General features: G+C 36.4%; 3 protein-coding genes across 3 annotated transcripts; all 3 read left to right on the forward strand.

Annotated features, from left to right (window-relative positions):
• The first annotated feature begins 2,762 nt into the window (after window positions 1-2,762).
• Window positions 2,763-5,235, forward strand: LOC137732169 (caffeoylshikimate esterase-like). The gene is made up of 8 exons (XM_068471468.1): window positions 2,763-3,134; window positions 3,209-3,238; window positions 3,460-3,589; window positions 3,710-3,856; window positions 3,941-4,071; window positions 4,399-4,536; window positions 4,693-4,791; window positions 4,866-5,235. Exons 1-8 carry the CDS (start codon window positions 2,832-2,834, stop codon window positions 5,082-5,084), a joined length of 1,197 nt encoding a protein of 398 aa, XP_068327569.1. The 5' UTR covers window positions 2,763-2,831; the 3' UTR covers window positions 5,085-5,235.
• Window positions 5,236-5,628: 393 nt separating this feature from the next.
• LOC137731126 (caffeoylshikimate esterase-like) lies at window positions 5,629-8,302 on the forward strand. Its single transcript, XM_068470218.1, has 8 exons — window positions 5,629-5,998; window positions 6,091-6,117; window positions 6,346-6,475; window positions 6,604-6,750; window positions 6,913-7,043; window positions 7,402-7,539; window positions 7,702-7,800; window positions 7,907-8,302. The coding sequence occupies exons 1-8, from the start codon at window positions 5,726-5,728 to the stop codon at window positions 8,135-8,137; spliced, it is 1,176 nt and encodes a 391-aa protein (XP_068326319.1). The 5' UTR covers window positions 5,629-5,725; the 3' UTR covers window positions 8,138-8,302.
• A 2,391-nt stretch (window positions 8,303-10,693) lies between these two features.
• On the forward strand, window positions 10,694-13,350 carry LOC137731958 (uncharacterized). Its single transcript, XM_068471229.1, has 6 exons — window positions 10,694-10,892; window positions 11,321-11,453; window positions 11,563-11,666; window positions 11,963-12,134; window positions 12,243-12,383; window positions 12,772-13,350. Exons 1-6 carry the CDS (start codon window positions 10,843-10,845, stop codon window positions 13,117-13,119), a joined length of 948 nt encoding a protein of 315 aa, XP_068327330.1. The 5' UTR covers window positions 10,694-10,842; the 3' UTR covers window positions 13,120-13,350.
• Window positions 13,351-20,438: the final 7,088 nt, after the last annotated feature.

The following is a 20,438-nucleotide window of genomic DNA, read 5'->3' on the forward strand; positions in this document are numbered from 1 at the left end:
TTCGATCGTAACCACTTCCTAAACCTTGAAGATGATCGATCAATGTTCTGTGTTCACATTCCAGAAAATGATGAAAAACCTAACAAGGGTTTATAAGGAGTTGTGATACTCCCATATTAGTTTTATCGTGGTCTCCAACTTCTTCATGGTTTGGCCACATGTGAATCTCAATTACTACACGTGTTCCACGCATCCAATTTGTGTTGTCTGTATATTTGGCTTGAAAATCTAGCACACATGAAGAGCCGTGTGAGGATGTGAAGGTGAAAAAGTCAAACCTCAATGAGGAGAAAAACTTAATAAAGGCTTATAAGAAGGCAATTAGCCAGTTTTATAAAAACCCCAACTTTCTTCCCATATACTCTTAATCAAGAAGCCAATTCAAAGTCAATGACAAATGAGGATTCTACCATCCCTAAACTATAGCACTTAATGTAAATTGATATGTCATTTATTTTATCCTAATTAAGCCTAGATGTAATTTTATATATTGTAACCTCATGAGATGTATACAATCGATAACACACGCAAGATGACTATACACAAAAATTAAAGATACATAGAATAGTCTTGCGAGGGACAAGTTGACAAGTACTAAAAACATTTGTTCATCGCCACTTAGTACTACAGTATTGTGGTATGCCTCTTTATTTGTAAGTGAGAGGTCTTAGGTTTGATTTTCGTCAAGGCGAATTTGAATTACATTATAATGATTGACCCACTGTGAGACTTGACCCACTTCCTCACATCTTAATGTAGATAATATCGTTTGTTTATAAATATTAAAAAAAAAAAAAAACAAACAAACAAAAAGGACATATGTTCATCAACTCCTAATCACACCCCTTAAATTAATGCAAGTAATAAATCCAAATGCAAGATGAAAGACACATAAACTAGATTACATGATAAAAGCTATAGAAACAAAAACAAAAAATGACACGATTTGTACTTTTTTTTTTTGGTGAACGACATGGATTATGTTTTTTTTAATTACACAAACTTGGTTAGATTATTTTTTGTCCACTTGGTTTAATATGACACTGCATTTGTTGGTCATCTAGACTCACTTATCATGATGAAGTGTTGTTTTTAGTTTTTCTTTTAAGAGAAGATTAGATAATTAAATCATTTTTTAAAGATGAACATAATACAAACAAAGAATTTAAGGTTAGTTTATGAAGTTTGGAAGAGGGGTTTGGTTTAATGTTAATATTTAAATATTTGGGGACAACCTAGGTTTTCAGTTCAAGAGCTGTTGAATGGAACCACAAAACGTCAAATGGAATACGGCTTTTCAATTGTTTGCAGAGTGCCTCCATTTCTGTGTACCGATTAAGATTTTTAATCACAATTACATAAGAAAATGATGACAAGGAGAGATTTGTAAACGGCTCTCTAAGAACGTAGTTGTGCACTTTAGTTTTATACAAACACAACGTAAAATTTGTATAAGAAGCGCATGATAGCTTGTTTACAAGTGCTTTTAAAATGATTGAAAATATTTATAGAGAAAATATTTTTTTTGTTCCAAAAACACTTGAATTGCTTTCTGCAATAAGCACCACTTATGTGTGTTTTGCATAAAGCATTACAAATGTTTTTTTAAGATTCACTTGCATTTTTTCTAAGAATTAATTCTAAAACACTTTTATTATAAACACTTTCAATTATTTTAAATGTATTTCCAAATGAGCCCGATAACACCTTTTAAGTGCCAACGACACCAATACGAGGGAAAATTGGGCTTTAGCCTTTCAGCCCAATATGCTGCCACAGAGCCATGTCATTGGAGTTGGATCCCACACTGACCCATTTAGGCTGAAAGGCAAACTAGCATGGACCCAAGGTGATCTCCACAAATAGTTTGAAGATTTAAATTCTTGTATCCAACACCAATAGATTAATGAAATAGAGCTCCAATTTCCATTTTTCCCTTGTTAAAAGGAATATGATATTGAGTAAATGAAACTAGAGTAATGTTTCCTTTATCCTCATTCTCAAGATAAAAACTTGTGTTGAGACGATAGATTAAGTAATATTTAGGACATTTTTCATAAAAATATGAAATTCCTTTGTATTGTGGTCTCATGTTATGCCACCTCAACGTGAGAAACGCTATAGTTATACAATTTTATACAATATTTTTTTTGGTTTTCACATTGGCTCCATGCTCAATCTCTAGAAAGTACATTACATATTTAGATGATTTTAACATTTTCGTCAACTCCTTTAAAACTTCATATACTTTTTAGTCTCATGATGCCTTTCATTCAAGGATTAGAGCAAAATTAATAGAATAAATCAAAGCGAGAAACAAAATACAAAATTGAGTTACATGTGGGTTAAGGAAGATTCACCCATATATTGATTCGTTGAAAGTAGCTCCTTTGTCCACGGGTATTGCCAAGATCGTCTTTGATTGCTCACTAAAGTCTATTTCGACCTTTGGACTACCTACCAAATTGAAATTGAGGAAGTTAGACCAATACGGCGTATGTTAGCTACTTTCCTTATTTGCCTTTCCCTATCTATTTTTTTTTCACTCATCACTTGGTACTATGTAACTTATCACTTGTTTGTGAGTGAAAAAAATAGATAAGGAAAGACAAATATAAAATATAGCTGGCATTCCCATACCAATAATCAAGTCTCCGGTCAACTAATTGACAAATTAGAAAAAAAAATATTGAATTTTAGAGGATAAATCGATAATTAAGGCGATTATAAATCTACACGTTTTCTTTGAGTTTACCAAAAAGCAAAGAACTTTTGAACATCAAACGTTGAATCCACTTGACTTTCCAAAAGCCCGTCCAATCTTTACAACCATGATCCTGTCACCTACTCCGACTTTCCGACCACGAACCCCTCCTCCGTTTCACCGGAAATCAAGCTCTCCGAGCAAACATCCACAAAAAAGGCACCTACCCTCTTTCCTCCCATCAAAATCGTATCCGAAAACCCCAAAAACTCACTTCAGAGTTATGGCCGGGAAACGGTTGCCAATGGAAGGGTTAAGTCGAGAGATGTGCGCCATAGCTTCGCAGAATCTGGACCATGCGCCGGCTCGAAGACGAGTCCGGTCCGCATTCATCGACGTGCATCAGCAACTTGATCATTGCCTGTTCAAGGTTCGTTCAATTCAATTCAAGTTTCAATTTCATGGGAGTTATGGACTCGCTCATAATCTGTTCGGTTTTTTTAGATGGATCATAGTGGCATCAGAACAGAGGAGGTAACAAGCAAACTGTTTATGTTATTATTTTATATCTATTTTACGCGAGTGATATTTTTCTTTAAACGATTTAAACTCTATGAGCGGGGGATTCGAACTTGGATGGATAGAGGAGCGTGTTCACTCTAGCCAATTTTGTTACGCTCACGTCTGTAACAAATTGTTTAGTTTCATTGATTCTTTAATAATGACTGTGTTAGAATTTGACATGGGCAATTTAGTGGTATGGAAGGAATTCAAGGGGTATGGAGATTTTCTGCAAAAGCTGGTTGCCAAAAGCTGGTGATCGAATCAAAGGTGCTTTATGCTTCTGCCATGGCTATGGTAGTACTTGCACATTTTTCTTTGAAGGTTGGCATCTCTGCTCCTTCCCCTGTTTTATACGTAACCCAAGTTCAAATCTTTTGCCAATGCATTGCTTAAACTTAAGAAGTTCCACACATGGTGTGCTTCAAAATTTTGGACTGTCAGGTATCGCCAAGCGAATTGCTGCATCTGGATACGCTATATACGCCGTGGACTATCCGGGTTTCGGTCTTTCTGAAGGATTGCATGGTTACATCCCAAACTTTGATGAATTAGTCGGCGATGTAATCGAACAGTTTACTAATGTCAAAGGTATGAAATTGCTTAATTTAGATTCCAGTGACATTCTTCACAATATAGGCTTTGCTAATTTCTTTGAATTGATTGCAACTCCAGGAAGATCTGATGTGAAAGGTCTGCCATTCTTTGTAATGGGAGAATCCATGGGAGGAGCCGTGAGTCTCAAGATTCATCTTAAGGAGCCGGACAAATGGGATGGTGTAATCCTTGTAGCTCCAATGTGCAAAGTAAGCTCCTTTTCTCTAATTTGGTTTTTTAACTGATCTGTTTGGGACTGTTTCGGATGGGTAAAAGAAATACTTGAAAGCGCTTATGGTTTCGTATAAACGCTTTCTGGATCACCACCTAGTAGGTGCTCATTCAAGAATCGCTTCAAGAATTTTATTTTTTTCAGGATCCACTTGAATTTTGAACAAAACTTCAACGGGTTTCTGATGAAACCGCTTCTAGGAACGGCGCTTATGACCATAATTCCTAGCTATTTAGTTTTATATTAGACTATTGCATTCTATAATCACCAACTAAAATTCCTTCGTCGACTCTGAGTTGTGAAGATAGCGGAAGACGTGATGCCTCCGGCAATGGTACTGAAGCTATTAGCCCTGATGTCTGAAGTTTTGCCTGAGGCGAAACTCTTCCCGCAGAAAGATACATCCGAGCTAAGCTACAGAGATCCGAAGAACAGAAAAACGGTTAGTCCCTTGTGCACTTTGCAATTTAATTGGACTCTGTACACATGTTGTTCGAGGTTAATCTTTTGTGCTACATTATTCGCATGGTTGCGACAGTCGGTTCATCATTTAAAGCTGTGACAATATTAAACTGTGATACTAAATTTCTCTCCGTAGGCCGGTTACAATGTGATTTCTTACAACGACAACATGCGATCAAGAACAGCTGTGGAACTTCTGAAGGCCACAAGTGATATCGAAACGCAGTTGCATAAGGTCAGTTGCCAACTTGCCATTTCTGCTGCTCTGCAAAGTGCTTTTCCTTTTGTGACGTTGGAACACATTTGCAGGTTTCGGGCCCGGTTCTAATTCTTCATGGAGCAGAAGATAAGGTGACAGATCCTTTGGTGAGCCGGTTGCTTTACGAGAAGGCATCTGGCAAGGATAAAACTTTGAAGCTCTATCCGGATGGTTTTCACTGCATTCTTCAAGGGGAGCCCGATGACAGAATTTTCACTGTTCTTGATGACATTGTAACATGGCTTGATTCCCGTTGCTCCCCCAATTAAAATCTTTTACTCTCAGTTGAACGTGGTAAATGCGATGCACTTAAAAGCAACGCATAAAATTGTCATGTTCTTTTAACGAGAAATTATCGACAATCTGATGAAAATACTCTCTGATTCACTCACGAAAAGGAAGTATATACAATTATTCTTAGTCATGACGCATTTATCAAAATTTCTTTAATTTTAATCTCATTTAACAAGAAATTTCCGACAATCTGATGAGAATAGCCTCGGAATGACTCACAAAAAGAAAGCATATACAATTATTCTTTGGTCATGATGGTTTATCAAATTTTCTTTAATTTTTATCTCATTTACCGTTCAAAGTTAAACTTTAATTCTGTCCTCCAAATGGTTAATCGATTTGATTTTCTGTTCTAAATGTCATTAAACAACAAAAACACTGATTAAACTAATAATTATAATCGATCAGTCTTGCTAAAAAAAAGTAAAATATATTTGGCACATGGTCCATGCGCATCCTGTTGGAAACAGCGACGTGCACTTTCCGTGGACAAAACAAAAACCCAGAAAATGAAGTCCGAGTATTCCTTAACTTAATCAATCTCAAAGACCTCTGGAGAAACATCAAGCTCTGTCTCCCCTTGACGTTTTCCTCATTGAGCTCCCCCTTAACTCCAATGGACTTTTCTCGCTCCCTCAGACTCCAAACTCTCGAGTTTCCTCTCAGATTCCAAACCCCAATCGACCACCTCCACCAAAACCCCACATTCTCGGTCCCCGGAGGAGCTCGCGGCCGGATTGTTTCAGCCTTGAGAAGGCCACCCATTGAAGGTTTGAGCGAGGAGCTGAACTCGATCGCCAGGCGGAACCTCGACTTTGCCCGCACTCGCCGGCAGGTTCGATCCGCTTTCGTTGAAGTTCAGGAACAGCTCGACCATGTCCTGTTTAAGGTTGGTTTCTTTCGATTTTACTTATGATTAACATTTTTGTTTCTTTTCATCGTCAATCATCTAATTGTTCGTACTTTTGGTTTGGTGGGCAGTTTCCAACTGGGATCAGAACAGAGGAGGTAAAGTTTTCATTTTGCTCATCTCAAACTATTATGTTCTGTTTGGTTTCTGAGAAAATATAAGTAGGGCTGGTTAATGATACTTAAATGATTTCCGCACACCAGTTCTCTGGTTATGCACCCTGTTTATTTATGTTGAGTGTACGGGGAAGAAAGGAGGTGTGCGGAAATCACTTTTCGTGGTGATATTGTATCCCTAGTATTTTTTACTGTTAATTGGGTTTGTAGTGGTACGAAAGGAATTCGAGGGGGGTGGAGATTTTCTGCAAAAGCTGGATGCCGAAACAAGGTGTTCGAATTAAAGGTGTTTTATGTTTTTGTCACGGATATGGTGATACTTGCGTTTTCTTCTTTGAAGGTTTGTGTCATTCCTTTCAAGTATTAAGTAGCCAGTGTGTGTTCTTGATTTTGGTATATTGTTGTATAGTTGAGCCGAATTTTAAGGTTTTAGAACACATGATATCGGTCAAAGTTCGGATTTTTCAGGTATTGCCAGGCGAATTGCTGCAGCCGGGTACGCTGTATATGCCATGGACTATCCGGGTTTTGGTCTTTCAGAAGGATTGCATGGTTACGTCCCAAGCTTTGATCAATTAGCCGATGATGTGATCGAACAGTACACCAAGATTAAAGGTGTTGCACTGATTAGCATCTTGATCATCAGATACTGCAACCTTGCCTTATTATCTTTTAGCGTAATTAATTGAAAAAGGTGTTGCTTTACATATTTTGACAGGAAATAAGTATTTTCAGGGATCTTAGACTGATTAATTCTTCCTGAATTATGATTGACAGAAAGACCGGAGCTGAAAGGGTTGCCCCACTTTATATTGGGGCAGTCCATGGGTGGTGCCGTTACTCTCAAAGTGCACCTAAAGGAACCATATGCATGGGATGGAGTAGTTCTTGTGGCACCAATGTGTAAAGTATGTCTCTTGTAGTTCGGTGGAATTTAAAGGTTTCCATGTGTCGAGAAAAAGTTTGAGTCTCGTTGTTAAGAATTTCCTTGCGATGACTGTTTTTACAAATTGAGCATTTACTAGAGACCTCATCAGGAATTTGCACAAATCCTCTTTTGGTTTGCAGGCATGGAACTGTCTTGAGGAATCAAGGACCTCCATGCTAATTGTGGGGAAAAATGAAAATTAGAGGACACTATTTCAACAAGACCCTGAATATTACACTTCTTCAAATATAGTTTCTCGCCTGCAGACTTTCTTAATAAGTTTAATTCCATCGTTATTTTTCCTCCCTGAAAGTTTGGTGACCTTGAGTTGATGAAAGATTGCAGAAGACGTAACTCCTCCAGCGGCAGCTCTGAAGATATTAACTCTCATGTCAAAAGTTATGCCGAAAGCAAAGCTTGTCCCACAGAAAGATTTAGCGGAGCTGGCCTTCAGAGACCTTCGGAAACGGGAAATGGTTTGTCTTTCATTTCCTCTACCCACAGGAATGCACGTGTATGAAAAATGCGATGGACATGATTTATTACAATAGCGAAATATCTTTATCTGCTTTAAGAGGATACAAATTTAAAGTATCGAATGGAGGTAACTGAGACAGTATTTGCTCATCCCTTATCAGGCTGTCTACAATGTGATATGCTACAACGACAATGTGCGGTTGAAGACTGCTGTGGAACTGCTACAAGCTACTAAGGATATTGAGATGCAACTCGAGAAGGTCAGTTTCAGCAGTATATTGTGTCTGATGTGCATCCATTCTTACATATTGCCACTGCACGCGTTTAATGTTATGTCCCGGACTAACAAAATTGGAGATGTGTCAGGTATCAGCGCCACTCCTAGTTCTTCATGGAGCTGCAGACAAGGTGACTGATCCTCGGGTGAGCCAGTTTCTTTATGAGAAGGCCTCTAGCAAGGATAAAACCCTAAAACTCTACCCGGAAGGTTATCATTCCATTCTCGAAGGAGAACCCGATGACAGAATTCTTACCGTCCTTGACGATATTGTCACTTGGCTCGATTCCCGCGTTCCCCTTCATAGCTTTTCTCTCTGAATCTATGTACTCTACCATTTGATCTATTGCTTTTGTTTTTTCTTTTTACGCATTCTGGTGAAGAAACTGCATACCTTAAGTTATCTAAATTTAAACGTTACGTGATCGTAAGTTAATTCGTTGTATCACAGATTCATCATCTATGCAAGTTGTCTCAAATTGTTTGAAATAGAACATTCAGCGTGTTGAACCTTACCATGCTGGGGTTTGAAAATATGCTCTCTCTCTCTCTCTCTCTCTAATCGCCGACCCCTGCCTTTGGTTGGGGTGGGATCGGTGACAACCAAAATATTTCAGCATGCTTTTCTCTTTCTCTAGCCCCTTCTTTCTTTCTTTATTTTGGTTTTTACTTTTGGTTGCTGTTTCTCTGAGCTTATGTCTCAGTGCCTTCTGAGCCTTGTCTCAGTTTGCTCTAAGCTTGTCTCAAATCTGGAATTTATACCTTTTCCATCACCAAAATTCGTCCTCACCGCGAGTTCTCACCGACATAAGTCTGCTACTCAGCCCATCGGGTGCCTCCTCGAGGGGTCTCATCCGGCAGCACACTTTAGTGGTTGGTAGCTTTTTATGTTCGATTTGCACTATTTGGTAGGAATATAGGAGCGCTCAAAGCTCGGATAGCTTGGCTACTCCTATTTTCCATTCTTCCATTTGTTTCGTTGGTTCTTCAAAGTGGTAGCGTCTTTGCGCTGGTGGTGTGGCTGACTTGGTGGTTGTGGTTGCTTTCCTTTTCTAGTTTTAGGGTTTTTTGTATATGGCTGCCTCTTGCGGCCTATTTTATTGGAATTTCTTCATGTGGAGTTGAAGTTTTGCTTGGCTGTTTTGGACTGAATTTTTAGGATGTTCTTACCTTGTACTAGCTCTCTTTAAAGAAAATCAACTGTAATTGACCAAAAAAAAAAAAACTTAACATAATAACTCTCATTATATCCCCCAATAAAAACAAAATGCTGTGACTAATCTCTCCATAAGTGTGACATGCAAGAGATTTTCAATCACGGGCACTCAGGTGATTTTTTAATTTTCTTCTAAAAATAAATTTGTTGAAAAGTGAATTTTTTTTATTCACTTCATATCCCTTCATAATTGTAGTTACTTCTTGTTCTTTTAACCATGGTGATTACCTCTAAATATTTGAGCTAAGTTTTTTGCCTAAATATATTTTTCGATCTTTTTAACGATTTTTTTTTTTTTGGATAAACAGGAAATACAAAACCCGGGACGATATTTTGGTACTAGCTACAATAATTGAATGTGATCCATTATTTAGACGGGGGCGTTTGTTTGCCCTCACTAAGTTGGACTGGATTGGACTGGACTAGCTATTAGTCCAATACTGTGTTTGTTCCATGCTGAGACTAACATTAATGAGACTAAAGGGGACTAGCATGGACAAAACCCTTCACTAAGAGGTCTTAGCGAGACCCCCCAATAACCATGGGACTAGCTAAGACTATCCTCTCTTTCTCGTCCTCGTCATGCTTAACGACCACTCCCGACAGACTCCTCGTCATCTCCGGTCACCTAGATCAATCATTAACTTTCCGACTCTCTTTCAGATCCATTTCACAACCAACTTTCATATAAAATATACCAAATTGAAGCTAGGAGTGACAAGATTACGATTTTACTTGAATCGAGGCTAAAATATGGTCGAATGTGGCAGGAAAATGGCTTGGAAGTCTCGGCCTGTTTGGGCTTCTTCAAATCCATGATAGATTCGAGCATTCAAAGCTAAGATCTCGATCCAGGGATGGTAATGAATTTTTTGGCGGTGCTAACTTCATCCAATTTAACGAGGGTTGGCCAGAAAACACATCGGGAAACCTGCAACTCGTCGGGAAAATTGAAACCGTGAGGTTCCGTTCGAACAACGCATAGCTAAAGAGGGAGGGAGGACAGAGAAATAGAGACTGGAATCAATAAGGAGTTTGACCAGGAATGAGAAAGAGACATGAATTGAGAGGTCTAAGAGGAAAAAAAGAGGGAGAGGGTGGGACGATGAGAGAAGAGGAAAAGAGTGGGATGGAAATGATAGGAAAATATGGAGAAAAAGATAAGATCATAATAAAATATTAATAATTTTTATATTAAATAATATAATATTAGAATTTGTTATTATCCAGCTTCTTAGTCCAATACTGCACCAAACGCTTCACTAAGTTAGTCCAGTTTAGTCTAGTCTAAGCCAGTCCAGCTTAGTTCTTGAAGCTAATCCAGTCCGAGATAGTCCGGCACAACAAACGTCCCCATGGTCAATGAATTTATTTTATTATTTTGGTGAAGCTCCCCTAATGTTTTTTTAATTGAGTGTTTTAACGAAAAGTCTGCGGTACTGTTCATTTTAACGAAAAACTATATTTTTACACTAAAATGTCAATTTTGATTCACTTTCCTCTTTATTTTATGCTTATTGTTTAATTCTGATACTATTTATTTTATTCTTTATTTTGTGATTATCATTAAAATTCAAAGTTTTTAAATTTTTTTTATTATTTTTCTTTTTTTATTATTTTTAAAAGAGAAGATTAGCAAAAAAATAAGGTCGGTAAGGAACCACTGATCAGAGGTTGACCCAGAAGTTGAAGACAAGCAGTTGATTTTCTGCGATTGTCCCTCACAAACTCTAAACATCGCAGGCCTTTAGAGATTTTTATTAAGCGATCGGCATTCCACAAGAGGCTCGTCGTCTTCGTTAGGCATCCATGTCTCTGTTAAACCAGCTCTTCAACAGAGGCGTTTTCGGCACAAAATGGTTGGTGAATCACATCCTTTTACTTGTCTGTTTCATTAGTCGTATTAATCATCTGGGTCTCCTTGTTCTTTGCTTATCATGATTTAATTTTGTAATTAGTTATCCGGAATTGCTTGTTTTCGTGAAATTTTAGTTTAATAAATGCTCAATACGTTGTCGAAATTCTTGATTTTGGGAGGTACCCAATATTTGTCAATGCATGTTACCATCTGGGTTTCTTTGATTATGTCATTACTATACTTGTGGAAATACTTTGATCGGCATTTCTGAGCTGTTGGCGCTAAATGTTCATTGTTTTCAGTAAATTGGTTGTTTGTGAACTCTCCCGGGTGTGAAATTTGGAGACTTGGAGGCAAATTTCTAAACTTTTTCATTGCTGTTTTAATAAGGGGGTCTAAATCCTTAACCTTGGCGGGTTTGTTTTGTAGCAAAACATGTTTGAATTTGGGTATTTCACGCATTAAATTGCTGCAAAACAAGAGAGATGTGCAGCTCAAACATATGCGCAAGGAGATTGCGCAGTTTTTGCAGGCTGGCCAAGAAGCAATAGCTCGAATTCGGGTACAACTTCCAAAATTGTAACAAAATAATGTCTATGCCTATTTGATTGGTATCTGTTTCTTGTTTGAATTGTTATAGATAATTGTGGTGAACATTTGATAATGGTCAGGTGGAGCATGTTATACGAGAGCAAAACATTTGGGCTGCTTATGAGATATTGGAGCTGTTCTGTGAATTTGTACTTGCACGTGTTCCCATTATTGAAAATCAGAGGTAAGTTTCGGCTTTAGATAACTTCTGGCACTTGGCCTCCCTTGTCATATATGAACATGACAGACTAGTTGCATTACTCTAAATATGTACTTTGGAGTCTATCACTGTTGTTTGTTTTAAGCAGTAGGACATGAAGACACAAAATACTAATGCAAGTTGTAAAAACTTTGAGCATTGCGGTTTGTTTTAACCAGCAGGCATATTGGAACTGTGTTACTTTTGCACACATGTATGTTAATGTCAATATAATTTATTTATGCCACTCAATTTCTTGACCAATTTTTCCCTAATTATAGGGAGTGTCCAACGGAATTACGAGAAGCTATATCGAGCATAATTTTTGCTGCCCCAAGATGCTCAGATGTTCCAGATTTAATGCAGATCACAAATTTGTTTACAGCAAAATATGGGAAGGAATTTGTATCAGCTGTGTCTGAGCTTCGTCCTGATTCTGGTGTCAATAGAACAGTTAAGCGGTTTTATTGTGTATGCAACTGTGAGTCTTTGAAGAACAGCATCATATTTGTAAGATAAAACTGATACCACTTTTCAATTCGTTTTGTATAATTTTGGCAGATAATTGAAAAGCTTTCAGTTAGTGCTCCTTCTGGAGAGGCAAGGCTTAAGGTATTGAAGGAAATTGCACAAGAGTACAAGCTGAATTGGGATTCTTCTGACACTGAAGCGGAATTCAGTAAAAAGCATGACGATCTGCTGGTACTTTTCCAAACTAAGTTCTTTTCCGTTTTTAAAAGTGATTAGTTGTAGCTTAATCTTCAAACATCATTTGTGTCATGGTTTAGTTTTGTAGTCGTCAATGGGTGCAACTTCTCATGATCAGGAATTTCTTGTGTGTGCTGGTTGTGCTTTCACAAGCTTATTCATGATACATGATTTTTTGGTTTCAATGGTCATTTTTGTCAACAGTAACCCTTTTATTATTCAATATGGATTCAGTAGATTGGATATTAAAGTGGATTGATTTCGAACAACATTTGAAATTGGACTCGCATCTTGAAACCATATGTTTGAATTTATTAGGAGATTTTAATGTTATTTACACTTTGATTACAGAAGTTGTGGCCTTTTTTCTCCTTATTTGTAGGGTGGATCGAAGCACGTAAGTGGTGCTGCTGCACCTTCTCAAGCTCCCACAAAACGAGTAACTTTTAGTTCCCCACCTTCTAATGGGGCACATACTATTGTGCCTGCAGATATTAAACAAGAACCTCAATACCTCCATGCTCCAAGATCTTTAATCAAGACACCATCGTTCAGTAGTGAGATTCAACCATCAGGGAATGATGATAAAGCAAGACCAGTTAGTGAAACCAAAGGGGAGACAAGACCACAATCATCTGATATCTTGGACAGAGCTCGAGCTGCCATTGCCTCTGCTGAGCGTGCATCTGCTGCTGCCCGTCGGGCTGCAGAGCTGGTTAAGTCCTTATAGTGCTCAAGTAAATCATTTGGACCAAGTTGCACAGGAGGAACAGCACAAAATAAAACATACGTTACTACTCTAGGTAATACAGTTTCCAATAGTTTGTAAAGAAAGTGCTGAGGATTCAACCGTACTCGTGAATACGATTTGTATATTTGTATCTTATCTTATGACGTCCAGAACTCATATGTTTCTCTTATCATTCGCAAATTGTTGTTATTGCAATCACTTTTTCTACAACAGATCTTGTGTCGTGACTGATTGGAGGGCAACTGCTCTGGCTTTCACACTGATTCCCGACATATTTCGTCTATGAGCCAATGAGGCATTAGTTGTGATTGTGATTTGCATATTTTCATTAGCGAGATGGAAGAGTAAAAGCCATCTAATTACATGCCATCATTAAGTCAGTTGTGTGGATATTTCTTGTTTTTGAAAATGTTGGATAATATAGACCAATCATATTCAGATATTGTCCTTGATAATTATGTATTATCCTCCATGACCAGTAGGCATGGACTCACAATATGCACACATGAAATTTTGAATCGGAATTTCATGTCTTCCAACAACACCGGATGCTATGTATTAGTTTGCTGTGCCAGTAAGGTTCCACTTTTCTTTTCTTCATTTACATGACTAACTAATTTCATTTCATGAATCATTTCCATAGTTATATGGTTTGTAATTATATATATGCTAGGTGTCCGGACTAGTTTAAGGATTTAATGACGGAAGAAGAGAACGGATGTGGTTGGATCGATGTTCAAAATATTTGGTCCATGCGAAAATGTAAAGATGGGAAAGTCCAAGTCAGGACCCAACCATTGTTCGTTTAATTAATCATCTAATCTTTGTATAATCTCTTTAAGGTAAGCATAGATTTCTTATTACACCAGAAACTCGTCTGGTAATTTACTTTAACTTTTCCGAAGCTGGAACCGTATATATGTATGAGGAGAACCACAGTAACATGACTTTAAAGTTTGACATAGATGATCAGAACAAACCAAAACATTCTTGTTTGCTCCCCAAGAGAGTCCGATCCGACCTACAACGACACTGCCATATATCTATCACAGCTGCTGCCACAGCCTGATGAGCCTCGATCTGAGAGCCCTATTGCCCTAGATACCTAGAGCCTAGAGGGCTAGACCTAATAATATAAGGCTGCACTATTGCATATATATATACATATATATATATATATATATATAAAGTGTATGTATATGTACATTTAACCTAGCAAAGCAGCTAGGGCTTATGATAAATATGACGGTGCAGTGGCAAGGAGAGACAAGTTTACAAGACCTGATGGTGGGTATAGTTGAACATAGATAGAATCACACTTCTCAACGACATAGCTTCTCTCGTGCAAACACGAAACCCACGTCGGTTTCTCAAAAGACAAAAGTACTCTCTAAGTATGCTTGCAGGAAACTTCAGCAAACACTTCTGAAAGGCACACTTACAACAATTAGCAGTGCGTTTTTATTCACTGTGTCTGTGTCCGTGTCGTGACAAAGATGTAACATTGTTGGTTTAGCATTTTAGCAGCATGCAGGGCTAGAGAGAGAGAGAGAGAGAGAGAGAGAGAGAGAGAGAGAGAGAGAGAGAGATTTATAATTAGACAGCTTTATATGTATATGAGGTGTATATATCACACCAAAAATGAAAACCTGGTTTGAATCATAAAATGCCATAAGAGGTGGTGGTGGTGCTCAACGGAGTAAGATTCTCTCTCTTCCTATTTCCTTCTCCTTCCCTCCCCTCCTCCCACATATTGCTTTTTGTCTTATTGTCTTTAAAAAAATATCAATATAAGATGTTTACGTGGCTAAACCGTAACCATTCAAATAGGAGGAAAGAGAAGGAAAGAAATATTAGGAAAGGAGACAATCCTCCTCCGTGCTCAACCGCGTGACCTTCACCAACAACCCACATTGATATTGTTGAACTGAGCAGTCGTTTTCGTCTTGAACTTCGTTTTAAAATCCTCATTTTCCATTGGTCGCTTGCTTCAGACCTCCCAGCTGCACCTTCTCGTATACTTCTCATCAAATATATGTGTGTTGGGCAGATTTGTGACACCAAAGAAAATACACAAGTTCTAAATAATTAGATTTATACAATTTTAACGGTTGAGATGCAATCTGATTAATCTAATTAATTATCTTTCTTTAAATAATTATGTATCAGGGAACAAAATTCTAAAAACCTTGTAATTAAAATTTATAATTCTCCTCCCTTTTCCTGCTTGATTATTTCTTTTCCCTTATCCTCTTCATCGTCCTTCCTTTGTGCTCATATGAAGGCCTATTTACTATTCTATTTAATATACCACGCTGCAGATGCTAAGGCAACTGGTAAAAGCATCCTAGTAGGGAAACAAGATACCTTGACCACTATTCATTCTTCTCTCCATCGTCCTCCCCTTCTATCTTGTTTTCAGAGTTTTTTTTTCTATTTTATTTTTTTATTTTTCCACATCTTGATGGTCATATCTTAATTCACCAAGCAACCTTTTGTGCCTTGCAGCTATAGCGCCTATGACTACAATTGATTAAAGGCAAAGAATGAAATTATGTTCTGCAGACTATGGCCAATAGTTGATTGCAGACCTCTAACTGAATATGAATAATATAGCCAATAACTCTACTTGATTATCCTGGTTCATGATGCCGGATATGATTGAAGACATATTAACCGTTTTCATCTTACAATTTAAAATCCCAAGTGTCAAGACTATATTAAGTGGATCCATGAAAAAAAAAATGCAGAACGACGTATATAAGGGGAATTGGAGAAGAAAGAGTGGAATAAGTAAGGGGAGAAAATTAGTAACGCACAACTAATGAGATAAGAGAGAAAATAAAATTTATAATTAAAAGTTTTATTTAACTATTTAAATAAATAAATAAATAAGGTTAATGAATAACTTTCGACCTCAACAAAATCGTACGAATTTAATGGCCCAGAACTTGTGTCAAAATCTTGTGTGACTATTAGGGTTGGATGTGGGGACGCATATTTTTATACATATTTTCACTTACGTTTTGATGCAGCTAACTCATCCGTAACATATTTTAATGATCCAACAATTTATCTTTTATATTTTTTCTCAAATATTATATCTACCAAAGATCATCTAAAAATCATATGATTATTGGATTAAATTTAATTTTTTTTTCCAAATTGTATTCGACCATTTTATTTATTACAAATGATGTCTTAATAATTTTAGATTTGAGTAATTTTTTATAAAAATGATTTATGAATAATGTACTAAAATATAGACGGTTCGAATCGTTGAAATACATCACGAAGTGGGGATAAAAAACGTGTCTCTCCCAATCCTAATTCATGTTATAACGAGCTAAAATTGAAATATATGGTTAAACACAACACATGCAAAAGTACGACATACAACTGTCCTATGCCCTTAGGAAGGTACGTGTGGAATAACAAGGGCAAGATGCTTGATGATTGCGAAGTAACCAAACAAGTGGAAACTGTTTGATGGTTGCGTTGCAGCTATTCACTTTGGACTATAATTAGATTATCATCTTTAAATTTTACTTTATACTTTTTGCACTATAGAGAGAGGAACATTACATTCGTGAGAAAATGAATGAAGGATATGGTTGAGAGGAGGGTGAAATGAAGGAGAGAATGCATTGAGCACAAATTTCAAGTGGAAACTGAAGGAAGTTTCACTTCAAAACCAACTGATGAGGATGAGTAACACAACTTCTTATAAATAGCAAGATTTCTATGGTGGTTAACATGCTATGTAGTAAAGAGTTTTTCATACCACAATCCAAATCTTTTCACATGAATTGAAGAGAAAAAAAGCTAGGGTTTGCGGAGATCACTCTATTTTCTCATTCAACTAAAATTGATTAATTACAAGTTTAATTATGCTACATAGAATTAGCTAAAGTGACTAATCATGACAATTGTATTAACTAACAATAGAATTGTTGAAGAAGAAAAAACAAGAGAAATTACCAATGGTCCAATTCGTTTGCCTATTAATTAAAGGCAGAATACCTTAATTAATTAAAGGTGGCTTTCTTTGTAAAAACTGATGGCAGCGGTATGTATGACGAGTTAAAAGTATTTTGGTAGTTGAAAGAAAGAAAAAAAAAACCTAGCTAGCTACTTACTCTCTTTCTTTCTTTCTTTCGCTCACACAGTACACAGAACTCACACGCATACACAAAGAGAGGGAGATATCTCAGATCATATCAGATCATGTGATCAGAGACTATTAGCAAACCAAATAAATGAAAGGAGATAACCAAGATACAGCAACTGATCGAGTGATGGATCAGTTAGCTTACAGAGACATCAAAATAATTCACTGTAAAAAGCTGATCAAATATTAAGCAAAGCTGGGTCTATATCCAATGAGCCCGTCTACTTTTGCTGAGGCTATATATATTTTGTAGTTTATGCATGCGCGCTCCACCTCTCTCCCCGTATTTCAGTTTCAGCCTCTGAATCTGATCTCTCTCGAGTATTAAGTTATTACAGTAACTATTATTAATTTTATATGCAACTTTTAGGAGTAGTTTATTGTTGAAATAACTTTGAGTACTCTATTACTTTAGCTTCCATGTAAATTTCATAAAAACATGTGTAATTTTTCTTCAAACGTCATTGTTTCATTGATACATGACGCCGTCTTTATGATAGACACACACCATGTAAATTGCTCTCTTAATTATTGGCCTTCTACATATGTTTACAAAAATTCATAATTATTATCCGTGATTCATCTCTTTCTCTCTCCGTGCCCGGATCTTTGTCAACCTAGCTATACAGTCTCATACCTTTCTTCATAAGATATTTATATCATGGGATCGCACCAATATTGAGAAAGAGAGAGTACGCTTCCCAGAATATTTTTTTATGACAATTAATTGAGTTAGTCATGCTTTTAGAAGGATGATTACAATTTCATTATCATCTTGTAAGAGTGAAATATAACAAAGGAGTACACTTCTTAGGCTAAATTAAAAAGCATCAGTATGCTTACCACTAGGGCAACCCTAAACTGTGTTCAGAAACTGCATTTATATATAGTACAGTTGATTGATTGATTTTTATTTCTAATTTTTTATTGAGTGATTTTTATTCTAATTTTTGTTCTTTTGTTTTCGTAATTATATCTTGTATTTTATGTTCTTGATAAGAAAAGAAATATAGGTTTGTTTTTTATCATTTGTAGTTTATAGTTGATATATATAACTGCTGCTCCTGCATATCTAGCAGTTAATTGACTAAATTATTTAAAATAAATACCAAATGCAATGAAAGATACTTACAAATTAGAAACCAAATGTTACTTAGCTTTATACATCTTTGTTTGTAACATTTGTGGTAGGGCGCCAGTCTCTCTACTTATGATCACTATTTGAATGTGCTTGATCATCCAGTCTGACCTACTTATAGCTATGCTCTAGTTTGTGATTTGTTCTACAAAGTGAATGCCTCGTTTGATAAGTATTTCGGTTTTTAGTTTTTAGTTTTTGGTTTTCAATATTTATATTTTTAAAACTGAAAATAGAAACCTGTTTTTTAAATTAATAAATAAAAACAGAAAATCAAAATTTGAAAACTTAAGAAAGTAGTTTTCAATTTTCATTTGTGAATCGAATAGTAATTACAAACAAGATATCAGTTTTTAAATTTCAAAAAAATAGAAACAACAGTTGAAAAATGAAAATGATTATAAGTACGATTATACTATACCAAATGTTTAAATATCCTTTTTCAAATTAATCTCTATCTATTGTAAACTTAAAAAAAAAAATGCTAAGGAAGATGGATTATTTACAATCAAACTAATTAATTAGGATCCAGAACCTTGCAATAGAATTAATGAAATAACAAAAAGTAAATAATTAATTTGAAGGATCTTCAGTTATATAAATATGTGCTTGTGGGTCCAGCTAGCTAGGTTTTAGCTGCGAACTAAATCGGGTTAAACACTAGCTTGCTAGGAGTACCCAGTATGGGAAAAAGGATCCTCGCCAGATTTTCCTTGAAATTCTAGAGATCACATCGTGATCGTTCATCGTATATTGTGCGGTTAGAAATCATTTTTAAAATTTAAAATTTATAATTAAATATAAATAGTACCTAACGAAAACGTACAATGTACAATGAACGGTCACAATCGCAAAATCTTTAGAATCCCAAAAAAATGATCCGTTTTCCCCCAGTATGGGCTCAGATGTAGTTCCATTAGTTAACAATCTGATTTCTTATCGGCAAAAACAACTAGCTGTAGTACTGTAGATGGTTGCAGTCCAGCTTAACCTATTACATAAATATAACATATATATATATATATATATATATATATGTATGTATGTATGTATATATACGTGTGTGCGCAAGTTGAGCCTGCAACAAGCTAGGGTTAGCTATATATATAGCTAGGGGTAGGGTTGGTTTCTCTGGTGTCCTCTATCTTCAACTATCTGTCTCTTGTGTAGCTCCTGGTGCCCCGCCTCCTCCCTACCAATCTTCATCAGTCACTTCAAGTTGCACTTTTAAGCACCTGAAGCCCCAATCGCCTTAAATCTTCTGCCGCAGCAATTGGCCCAAAAATAGGTTGGTCCACCCATATATTTAAGCCAGCTGCTTCTTCCTCCAGAGCTAGGGTTAGCGCTGCAGTAAAGTGTTCTGTGTTCCTCATGGCAAATCTCAATCAACACAGAATTTAAGAGATAATAGGTACCCGCCATGATTATTTAATTGGTTTCAGGTTCAGATTTCTTCTGAAGTCATTAGTCCATGTCTCAGATTGCATATGCATCCAGTCCCATATTTATCATTCTTATTTGTTTTTCTCTTAAAATCGATTATCTTAAGGCCATTCAAATTATTACGGACCAATTGTATATATGAAATTAGTAAATATTTGAACAAAACATGCCAGTTGGGTACATAACTCTGGGTAGTGACCAAGAAATTAGTGTAGTGGGCTGAAAGCTCTAAATAGCTATCACATGCACAAAACACGATATATGCAACGAATCTAAATTGATAACTACACCGTCATCGTTGAATAGCGAAGCCACATAAACTTACGTAAGAAAAGATGAGAACTGGTACTTTGTTTCATGAGTAACATATCTAAAACTCAGACTGAAGTAAAAAATATTATCACTTTGTAAATTGAAAGTTTTGCAAAATAACTAAAATTGAAAAGAAAAAAAAAAAGAGTTCACCATTAGTCTTATATCACTTTCTAAATTGAAAGTTAAACCTATTCGATTAACTTTCTTTGTCTGTGAATTGTGGATCTAAGG

Source organism: Pyrus communis, chromosome 4, assembly GCF_963583255.1.
Source record: "Pyrus communis chromosome 4, drPyrComm1.1, whole genome shotgun sequence".
In the NCBI taxonomy this organism is placed as follows: domain Eukaryota; kingdom Viridiplantae; phylum Streptophyta; class Magnoliopsida; order Rosales; family Rosaceae; genus Pyrus; species Pyrus communis.

Bases quoted from the DNA above. Each gene is read 5' to 3' on its own strand.
- LOC137732169 (XM_068471468.1), top strand. From the start codon at position 2,832: ATGATCCTGTCACCTACTCCGACTTTCCGACCACGAACCCCTCCTCCG. The intron at 3,857-3,940 runs GTATGAAATTGC...TTGCAACTCCAG, and splicing joins ACAGTTTACTAATGTCAAAG to GAAGATCTGATGTGAAAGGT. The intron at 4,072-4,398 runs GTAAGCTCCTTT...TGAGTTGTGAAG, and splicing joins TTGTAGCTCCAATGTGCAAA to ATAGCGGAAGACGTGATGCC.
- LOC137731126 (XM_068470218.1), top strand. From the start codon at position 5,726: ATGGACTTTTCTCGCTCCCTCAGACTCCAAACTCTCGAGTTTCCTCTC. The intron at 5,999-6,090 runs GTTGGTTTCTTT...TTTGGTGGGCAG, and splicing joins TCGACCATGTCCTGTTTAAG to TTTCCAACTGGGATCAGAAC. The intron at 7,801-7,906 runs GTCAGTTTCAGC...GAGATGTGTCAG, and splicing joins TTGAGATGCAACTCGAGAAG to GTATCAGCGCCACTCCTAGT.
- LOC137731958 (XM_068471229.1), top strand. From the start codon at position 10,843: ATGTCTCTGTTAAACCAGCTCTTCAACAGAGGCGTTTTCGGCACAAAA. The intron at 12,135-12,242 runs GTTAAGCGGTTT...TAATTTTGGCAG, and splicing joins ATTCTGGTGTCAATAGAACA to ATAATTGAAAAGCTTTCAGT. The intron at 12,384-12,771 runs GTACTTTTCCAA...CCTTATTTGTAG, and splicing joins AAAAGCATGACGATCTGCTG to GGTGGATCGAAGCACGTAAG.